The following is an 11,030-nucleotide window of genomic DNA, read 5'->3' as shown; positions in this document are numbered from 1 at the left end:
TGAGCTTCATACTATTCCTCTTCATAGCGCTCAAAAGCTATTTATTCAGTCATCTATATCACGTGGTCATCGTGTCACCGTTACCAGGAAATGAAGGATAGGGCAAAGGGAAGAGAAGACGGACAAGGTGAGGAGTGGTGAGTGCGCTACCTTACACATTCTCTTGGGTTAACGATACTCTACTGCACGTACATCTTCTAAATATGGAATATTATCAAAAGTATTGGTTTTATGTTGATGGAATGCATGTTATATAAAAACAGGATGGACGTGTACACATTGTCAGTAGTGTTGAAACCTCATAGTGGTCAATTCTTAAGAATCTGAGTAAATTGATTGGCTAAAAAATACATAAGTCCAGAACCAGTACAACATAATTTGCATATTTATGGTCATGGCTTTCAAGTCGAAAACAAGTTAGTTTAATTGTTTGTTAGTCGGTGGATTATTTTAGTTCTCACTTGAATCTGATGTATTCATCAATTTCAGAATCTGATGTGTAGCATATACTAAATATTTAGTTTTCCAATTTGCAATTATGCACACTCTTGTACCCTTCTAAACAAACAAAACACCATGCTATAGATGCAATTAAATATGCACAATCGCTTAAACCAAGGCTACGATTTAAAAGTGCTCAACTAATTGTTTATTATCATTACAGTTAATTAAATAAGTGGTTATTCTGTTATTTAATGATATACGTTTGGGTGAAATATTGTCCCATGTCATTATAAGCCTGTACCATGATGGCCACATATACTATTAACCAGTAATAATGCACAGTCATTGCAATATAATTATAAACGTTATTGACTGTAAATAATACACTATTGAAACCCCAACTCTAACCCAGTCAAATCAACACATATTTTTTAAACAATGTAATTGTGTTGTTATTATTAATGTGAAGATTAATATTAGGCCTATTGATATTATTATTGAGTCCATTGGGTTTAAATAAACGTATAACTTGTTACTTCTGTAAACAAAATGTTATCGAAAGGGAGATTTCCTCAGCTTCACTTATGGCTATATACAGTATGTTTACATATACTGATTATTTAACTGAAACATGGGGCTGATATTCTAATTCACAAGCGAGATTGACCGGTAAATATTCTTTAAATCCACATGCAAGTGTGACTATTGAAAGCAGTGTTTTTCAGAATTGAGACTATGGGATGCATTTTCCAATGAAAGAATCCTCTTTGAATTATAAAATAATATATGACTACTGTTTAATAATAATTATCCTAATTATACGAATAATTCTATAATTATCATAATAATAACAATGTTTACTAATGCCTTTTATTATTTATTTCCAGAGGAGAAAGGCAGCACAAGCTATGGAATCCATTCAATGGAATCCACATCCTCGATCACTTCTCACGGGTTTTATGTGTTACTTTTCAAGAAGTCATAACAATAATATCCATCTACATTTTCTACATAATTCACATATAGACAAACACAAATGTCTGCGCCTGCAACCTGCTCCAATTCGTCTTTGTCAGAGTATGCTATGGGCAGAACAGATGACATGGCATGTAGCCTAATGTGTAAGGGTCTATGTGTTTCATGACAAGCAGCGCTTGCATTCCAGTTCATTATGTTGCAGTAACATGGTGTTATTGTAATGCATACATCAGCACCTGATCCATCTATGTACAGGACTATCAGCTAACTGTATAAGCAACAGGGCCCTCCACGTTACAAGCAAAGGCTTATCTTGCCCAAAACACCACAGCAACTGTATTGGCAATGTTTGGGTGGGTTAAAATGGCTTCCTTTTATCTATATAATATTCAAATCGATATTTCAATGAGCCTTTCACGATTTCCCCGATACAGACCCAAATGTCATTCGAAATAAATTATGAAATTCCTTTGAATTACATTTTAGGTTATCCCTATCTGCAAAAGATAGCACATCAATGATAAACAAAGTTATATTTCATTCAGGCCAAGTCAATTTGCTAAAGGCCCACATTTTTTAATTTGTTGATGACTCATGACTCAAGTTCAGTTTTTACTGAGGTGGAGAGCAGGTGAAGGTAGCCTAACCGGGGGAAGTTAAAGTTTCCAGAGTCGACCGTGAGATCCTCTCAATTGTAATTTATCTAAACACACTCACAGCTAGTCCGTCACAGAACCCCTACCCATCCCGAATCCTCCACCGCCCTGGGCAGATCGAGCCGACCCTTCAGCTGGCAGCGGCTGCCTTGCTCACATCGTTGAGCTCAGCGGAGGACCCAGACAGCTGCATGGGAGGAATGCCAAATCTTACTTCATAATTGTTCACTCACGAAGCTATCTCGCCATCTTAGGCTTGAGTTGATTTGGCGAGAAATAACATTATGTATAGGCTGATTATTCAGGTACCTGACCAAATAAAGGACGCTTGGCCGCCACGAACCAGAACAGCCTCAATCCATCTTGGTATAGATTCTACAAGTGTCTGGAACTCTACTAGAGGGATGCGTCATTCTTCCACCATAAATTCCATCATTTGCTATTTTGTTGATGGTGGTTGAAAACGCTGTCTTAGGTGCCGCTCCAGGATCTCCCACAAGTGGGTAACACACACCCTTCTTCTAACCATGGTAGCCAAAAGAATAAGAAACTGGGCATTTACATTTATTATTTAACCTTTATTTAACCTTTATTTAACTAGGCAAGTCAGTTAGGAACAGATTCTTATTTACAATGACGGCCTAGGAACAGTGGGTTAACTGCCTTGTTCAGGGGCAGAACGACAGATTTTTGCCCTGTCAGCTCGGGGATTTGATCTAGCAACCTTTTGGTTACTGGCCCAACCACTAGGCTACCTGTCGCCTCAAACCCAGGAACCAGAACTGTGTGCAAACACCTGCTTTCAATATGCTGTACTTTGTATCCCTCATTTACTCCAGTCTTTTCTTTATTTTGGTAGTTACCTGTAGACGCACATTTACAATTGATCATCACCCAAACCAAGACTTGGATTTCGCAGTCTCACGGGTCTTCATTTCCACCACAGGCCTACAGTGACACTGAAAAAACGAATTACTTAGGAGCCAGTTCTTACTCTTGATATGTGTGCTCACCTGTTGGTTATTCTACATGCCACGACAAAAACTTGGATCAGACATGTATTGAGATAAAAATACGAGGGATAGGCTACAGAGAAGTCTGTATTGTGGGCTAATCATGGAATTGTAGGCTAATCATGGAATAAACCTTAGTCTATTTCAAAATCACATGAGAAAACAACTTGTTTGTAAAATGGCTTTTGCAGGATATAAACCTACAGTTCTGTCTGGATTGCTTGGATCATGGACAGTCAACTCAAAATAGTGGTTTGTGCAGCTTTTATAGTGGTGGACATGGTAGCCTAAACGGTTTTTGTTGTTGCCTCAAAATATGTTATTTTCTTCAAGGAATGAGAACAGATTTCACTTCCATCCATATTGGACTGTAGCCTGGAAACTTAACAAACAAAACATCCGAATGTTGCATACCTCAACAATATCACATCACTACATACATTCCCTTTCATTTTTACTCTATGCTTTTCAGTTTGTGACTTCTTAGTATTGCATGACCCCTAGTGGACAAACTGTATAATAAGGTTCCAATTTCAATCCACAAATCACTACAAATTAACTTTTCACTGAGACTGCCAGGTGTCACTCCAACTACAGGCCTACCTGACTGAGGTAAATTCTATAATCTCTAGGCGCCACATGGTCAATCCTACATCTGCATTGGCCGTGCAGAATTTACGGTGATATAGCCTCTGCCGAAGTCAGGGCATTTATACTTCTTGCACTTCGCGGAGCAGAGCATAGCTGTTGAGCAGAGCGGTTGTGAAGGAAGTTGTCAAATAAGTAAGTTTGTGTTTATACAGGACCTCCCGCTCCCACCTACCGTCAAACAATAATGTCAATCTGGAGCCCTCCACATTGTTTGGGTGGAGCACGGCGATGCAGCAAGGAGCTCAATTTGGCGTCTGCATACCTTCCGAGGCTCCGGGAACGCGTCACACCATCCATTATGGTGCCTCAGACCACATTTTCAGATATAGCATACTTGTCTTTAAGAAGAATAAATACCAATAATGTTTTGTATAGACTCGCCAGAAGTATGATTAGAACAGCACAGCACAGGTGTATGGATTAAATTTCATAGTCGTGCATAGGTAGGCCCTACATGTCTCCTCAACTCAAATATGCCTATTAGCTACACTATAATTACAGAAGTATGTGGACACCCCTTCAAATTAGTGGATTCAGCTATTTCAGCCACACCAGTTGCTGACAGGTGTATAAAATTGAGCACACAGCCATGCAATCTCCATAGACATACATTGGCAGTTGATTGGCCTTACTGAAGAGCTCAGTGACTTTCAATGTGGCACTGACATAGGATGCCACATTTCCAACAAGTTTGTTTGTCAAATTTCTGCCCTGCTAGATCTACACCAGTCAACTGTAAGTGCTGTTATTGTGAAGTGGAAACATCTAGGAGCAACAACGGCTTAGCCGCGAAGTGGTAGGCCACACAAACTCACAGAACGGGACTGCCGAGTGCTGAAACTTGTAAAAATTGCATGTCCTCGGTTAAAACACTCATTACGAGTTCCTAACTGCCTCTTGAAGCAACGTCAGCACAATAACTCTTCATCTGGAGCTTCATGAAAGGGGTTTCCATGGCCGTGCAGCCACATACAAGCCTAAGATCACCATGCGCAATGCGAAGCATCGGCTGTAGTGGTGTAAAGCTCACCACCATTGGACTCTGGAGCAGTGGAAACCCGTTCTCTGGAGTGATGAATGATGCTTCACCATCTGGCAGTCCATCGGACGATTCTGGGTTTGGGCGAATGCCAGGAGAACGCTACCTGCCCCAATGCATAGTGCCAACTGTAAAGTTTGGTGGAGGAGGAATAATGGTCTGGGGCTGTTTTTCATGGTTCGGGCTAGGCCCCTTAGTTCCAGAGAAGGGAAATCTTAACGCTACAGCATACAATTACATTCTAGACGGTTCTGTGCTTCTATCTTTGTGGCAACCATTTGGGAAAGGCCCTTTCCTGTTTCAGCATGACAATGCCCCCTTGCACAAAGCGAGGTCCATACAGAAATGGTTTGTCGAGATCGTTGTGGAAGAACTTGACTGGCACAACTTGACTTGCACAGAGCCCTGACCTCAATCGCATGGAACACCTTTGGGATGAATTGGAACACCGACTGCGACCCAGGCCTAATCGCCCAACATCAGTGCCCGATCTCACTAATGCTCTTGTGGCTGAATGGAAGGAAGTCCCCGCAGCAATGTTCCAACATCTAGTGGAAAGCCTTCCCAGACAATTGGAGGCTGTTATAGCAGAAAACGGGCGACCAACTCCATATTAATGATCATAATTTCGGAATGAGATGTTCGACGAGCAGATGTCCACATACTTTTGGTTATTTAGTGTATCTAACATGGGCCTACAGGTGTAAGCCTGGCTACCTGTCCTATGCATGTTCGGCCACAGAGTATGTAAAATGCATCAGATGATAAAAACATGATACCTGAGGTTATTTAAAATATGCATGTTTGGAGACAAATTGTGGCAGTCCCAGCAAGCTAGAGGGCATTTGTAAAGTATTCAGACCCCTTAACTTTTTCAACATTTTGTTACGTTACAGCTTTATTCTAAAATAGATGAAATCATTTTTTTCTCTCATCAATCTACACACAATACCCAATAATGACTAAGCAAAAATTGTTTTTTAGAAATGTTTGAAAATTAAAAACAGAATTATCACATTTACATAAGTATTCAGACCCTTTACTCAGTACTTTGTTGAAGCACTTTTGGCAGCGATTACAGCCTCAAGTCTTCTTGGGTAGGACGCTACAAGATTGGCACACCCGTATTTGGGGAGTTTCTCCCATTCTTCTCTGCAGATCCTCTCAAGTTCTGTCAGGTTGGATGGGGAGTGTCACTGCACAGCTATTTTCACGTCTCTACAGAGATGTCAAATCAAATCAAACTTTATTTGTCACATGCGCCGAATACAAAGGTGTAGACCTTACCGTGAAATGCTTACTTACAAGCTCTTAGCCAACAATGCAGTTCAAGAAAGAGTTAAGAAACTATTTACCAAAAAAACGAAAGTAAAAAATTATAAAAAGTAACACAATAAAATAACAATAACGAGGCAATATACAGGGGGTACCGGTACCGAGTCAATCTGCGGGGTACAGGTTAGTTTAGGTAATTTGTACATGTACGTAGGTAGGGGTAAAGTGACTATGCATAGATAATAAATAGCGAGTAGCAGCAGTGTAAAAACAAATTGGGGGGGGGGGTCAATGTAAATAGTCTAAGGAGCCTCTTTGCCGTGTTGTAGCAGAGAAAACAGTCTATGACTTGGTTGACTGGAGTCTGACAATTTTGGGGGATTTCCTCTGTTCCTCTGACACCGCCTTGTATATACGTCGTTGAGTGGCAGAAAGCTTGGCCCCAGTGATGTACTCGGCCGTACGCATTACCCTCTGTAGCGCCTTACGGTCAGATGCCGAGCAGTTTCCATACCAGGCGGTGATGCAACCGGTCAGGATGCTCTTGATGGTGCAGCTGTAGAACCTTTTGATGATCTGGGGACCCATGCCAAATATTTTCAGTCTCCTGAGGGGGAAAGGGGGTTGTCCTCTTCACGACTTTCTTGGTGTGACATTCAGAGACTTATCCCGAAGCCATTCCTGCGTTGTCTTGGCTGTGTGCTTAGGGTTGTGTTGGAAGGTGATCCTTCATCCCAGTCTGAGGTCCTGAGCGCTCTGGAGGTTTTCATCAAGGATCTCTCTCTACTGTGCTCTGTTCATCTTTCCATCGATCCTGACTGGTCTCCCAGTCCCTGCCTCTGAAAAATATCCCCACAGCATGATGCTGCCACCACCACGATTCACCGTAGGGATGGTGTCAGGTTTCCTCCAGACGTGACGCTTGGCATTCATGCCAAAGTGTTCAATCTTGGTTTCATCAAACCAGAGGATCTTGTTTCTCAGGGTCTGGGAGTCTTTAGGTGCCTTTTGGCAAACTCCAAGCAGGCTGTGCCTTTTACTGAGGAGTGGTTTTCGTCTGTCCACTCTACCATAAAGGCCTGATTGGTGGAGTGCTGCAGAGATGGTTGTCCTGGAAAGTTCTCCTATCTCCACAGAGGAACTGTAGAGCTCTGTCAGTGATCATCGGGTTCTTGGTTACCAGGCGGCCAGCTCTAGGGGACCTTCAATGCTGCAGATATTTTTTGGTACCCTTCCCCAGAACACTATCCTGTCTCGGAGCTCTATGGACAATTCCTTCGACCTCATGGCTTGGTTTTTGCTCTGACATGCACTGTCAACTGTGGAACCTTATATAGACAGGTGTGTGCCTTTACAAATCATGTCCATTCAATAGAATTTACCACAGGTGGACTCCAATCAAGTTGTAGAAACATCTCAAGGATGATCAATGGAAACAGGATGCACCTGAGCTCAATTTCGAGTCTTATAGCAAAGTGTCTGAATAGTTATGTAAATAAGGTATTTCTGTTTTTATTTTTAATACATTTGCAAAAAATATCTATAAACCTGTTTTCGCTTTATCACTATTGTATTGTGTGTAGATTGATGAGGGAAAAAATATATTTTATCAATTTTAGAATAACAAAATGTGGAAACAGTTAAGGGGTCTGAATACTTTCCTAAGACACTGTGTGTATATTTCTAAGACATTCTAAGGTTTGTATCATTCACAGCTAAAGTTACCAAATAACTCTAAATTCCCGAATGCATTGTATATGTAGTCATTAGACTTCGCTACTTTACGCATGCGTGCAGACTCGAGGCGATAGTAAACAGTGCTGGCCCAATCCAATGTTCCAAATGTATATGTTGTTTTTTTAATCTACAAAAGCAGATAACAGCAACACACTTGTGTTCTAAATATGTTTTAGGCCTTAATAAGGCTAGACTAAGAAGTTCGTTTGCCCTACAATCTTCTTGATCAACTAGGTCAAGTCCAAAACCTGTGCATATATGGATATCCACGTGTGTACATGGATTCATAATGATACAACCACAAATATGTATACTGTGACATTACTTCAAATAACTGTAAAGCATGTCGTTTCTGTGCTACTACCAACAATGCATATAAATGATCTTACAAATCAGGCAAATAAAATACTGCATATATTCCCTTGAAGATTGTAATAGAACAAAAGGTTAAATTAGGAGACATTTGTTTAGGCCTAATTCAACCCTATACATTTGACAAACTATTTCTGATTTGTTCATTTTTATTAGCAGGTGGGAAACGAATCATATCAACATAATTAGCGACTTTATAAAGGAAGTACATAGCGTAGAGAGAGTCTGGGAAAAGTCCCACGCAGGCTAATCGTGAATAAATCAGTAAAGATTGTGTTCGCTTAATATAAATGTATAGGCTATTAGGTATGCAATAAAACACTTATTCATGAGTATACGGCTTTTGGGAATTGGATTTAAAGTCTAATGAACGATCAACTATTAATTTAAAGTTGGCATAATTCATATCAGAGAGGCGAGTATCGACCATGTAGACCTATTCAGTTCAACAAATGCAAGCAACAAGACCATGCTTATCAAAAAATGTATTTATTACACCAACCAAACACGGTAAATAACAATGTAGGCCTTTTCAATATAATTCACAAAGAAATAAACTATTTACATTTCACAAAATAGAACAGTATACAGGTATATGGCTAATAATATTGTTTGAGAACTCTTATTTTTTTACAGGTGACAATGACAAAAATGTAAGGTTCAGTAATTGGAATTGTTCTCGGACAAAGAAGTACAAGTAGATAGGCTACAGAACATCTAAAAACACATCAATATTAATGTTATAAAACACATAAGATAAACGAACCAATAGCACTGAGATATGAACAAAACTATAATGGAATGTCGATTTGCATTTCAAACAAAGAAGAGGTTTCACACCTATTTCAAATGGAATGTATTGAGGCTCTATCGTTGTCTGTCTCTATAAAAATCCGTTTTTCACATATACCGATCTAATCCTGATGCAAAATTGGCTTGTCTCATGTAAGAGTTGTTGTAAGAGTTCATTGTGCTGGAGAGACCCAGTAGTTGCTCAGTGTGCTCCGCGCAAGACCCGGAGCGCACGGCGGGTAGAGACAGACGGTTCCCCGTGCAGTACACCTGAGAGCTACCTGGAGAGAAACTGGACTGCATCATGGAAGGTAGGTGGGGGGGGGATGCCGAGGAAGAGTAAGGATACCCGGGTGCCAGGTTTGATGACAGTCCCCCACCGCTTCTGCCCAGTGAATTCCCTGAGGGATTGACAGTCTGCATCTGGAAGCAGTTGGAGGGGTCAGTGCCAGTGAGGGAGCAGCAAGCTGACATGGTGCCCAGGTCTCCACCGCCTAAACCCAGCGAGTTGAGCTCTCCTCCCTGCATCACCGACTGCTGGCTGATAATGTTGTCGATGCTGAACATCCTTGGCTGTCCTTGACTGACCCCGGCAGGGGTCTGATAATGATGCAGCATCGCTGGGTGGGGCGTCCCTGCCAGCTGCGAGCCGTAACCCGATCCTATTCCTGGGTACATGGTGTTGGGGTATGCCGGTCTGCCCATGGGGGTCGGGGTGAACGCACTAGAGCTCTGCATGTACCCAGGATAGGTGCTTACGTCAGTGCGCTTGAATCTTTTCCTCCTCCGCAGAAAGCTCCCGTTGTCGAACATGTCTTCAGCAGCGGGGTCCAAAGTCCAATAGTTGCCCTTACCAGGCCTTCCAGGTTCCCGGGGAATCTTGACAAAGCAGTCGTTGAGGGTGAGGTTGTGGCGGATGGAGTTTTGCCACTTCTTGGAGTTCTCTCGATAAAAGGGAAAACGTTCCATGATGAATTTATAAATACCCCCAAGTGTGAGTTTTCTCTCGGGGGAGTTGGCGATGGCCATGGCAATGAGAGCGATGTAACTGTAGGGTGGTTTCCCTCTCTGAACGGGCCTCTTCCTACGTCTACTCCCAGTGGGCAGGTGCTCCTCGGTTTGGCCCAGAGTAGCTCCCTCCTCTCGATCCGCGTTCGGACTTGTTGCCCGTGGCTCAGACTTGATCAGAAGCCCATCTTTGATCCGGGCCTGCAGCATCAGAGGCGATGGCGGTAAATGGGAGTCCAGACTCACGTTAGGCGACATGACCAGCGGGCTGGCCAGCTCGGCTGGTGAGTCCTGTGACTCAGCCGTCATGTTACACATGCCCGAAAAGTAAGAGAAATTTTCAAGATTCATAAAAAAATATGTTTTATGTATGCTTGAAATGAAATAGCTTTTTCAAATAGCAGCTGAAAAAATGCAGGCACCATAAAGTTAAAAGGTGATTTGCTCAGAGACAGTGTCTGCCTTTTGGGTCCCTCCCTATGTTAACTGGAGAACCTGAATTTGAGTCCCTGTCGCCCTCGCCGTCAATAAGCTTTCTCTCTTGCCAGGTGAGTGGCGTGGACAGTTTTATAAACAGGGTTCGAGTGACAACACTGGCTACCCTATGACAACGTGTGGTGTGTGTGTGTGTGTGGGGTGGGGGGGTGGGGGGGGGGGGGGTGGCTACAGGCCCCTGACAGATCATGATTTCCAGTAGGCCTATCTACACTTCAAAATGGTAAGGAAGGAAGTCGCACTGTAACTCTAGGAGTAATACCCTAATGATACTAGAGAGTAGGATGAAGTTTGCCTCTTATAGAAAGGACCACATCCTAATTTAAAAATTATTGTGACCCATGTCAGTTATATTAAAACAGCTAAAACACATTTGTTTGACATAATGCATAATGTGTTGTTGGAATCCATAGGCTCCGTCACATTCAGATATTCAGATCAAGCAGCCTATACTTACATGTTAGACACTACTAAACTGCTTCAATACAGTATGAATGTAAAAAGTCAAAATGGTGTTAAATTGTTGGCACAAGCACACACAGTCAGTGTAAGTGCTCCAATCACAAGTTA

At 41.9% G+C, this 11,030-nt stretch overlaps 1 protein-coding gene across 1 annotated transcript; it reads right to left on the bottom strand.

The window, feature by feature from the left end:
- Window positions 1–8,980: 8,980 nt before the first annotated feature.
- Window positions 8,981–10,316, bottom strand: LOC129869283 (forkhead box protein E4-like). Its single transcript, XM_055943640.1, has one exon. The coding sequence runs from the start codon at window positions 10,314–10,316 to the stop codon at window positions 9,066–9,068; it is 1,251 nt and encodes a 416-aa protein (XP_055799615.1). The 3' UTR covers window positions 8,981–9,065.
- Between the last annotated feature and the right edge of the window lie 714 nt (window positions 10,317–11,030).

This window comes from Salvelinus fontinalis, chromosome 14, assembly GCF_029448725.1.
Source record: "Salvelinus fontinalis isolate EN_2023a chromosome 14, ASM2944872v1, whole genome shotgun sequence".
Classification (NCBI taxonomy): domain Eukaryota; kingdom Metazoa; phylum Chordata; class Actinopteri; order Salmoniformes; family Salmonidae; genus Salvelinus; species Salvelinus fontinalis.
Note: the sequence above shows the minus strand (reverse complement) of the source record. Positions and strands in the feature narration are given on the sequence as shown.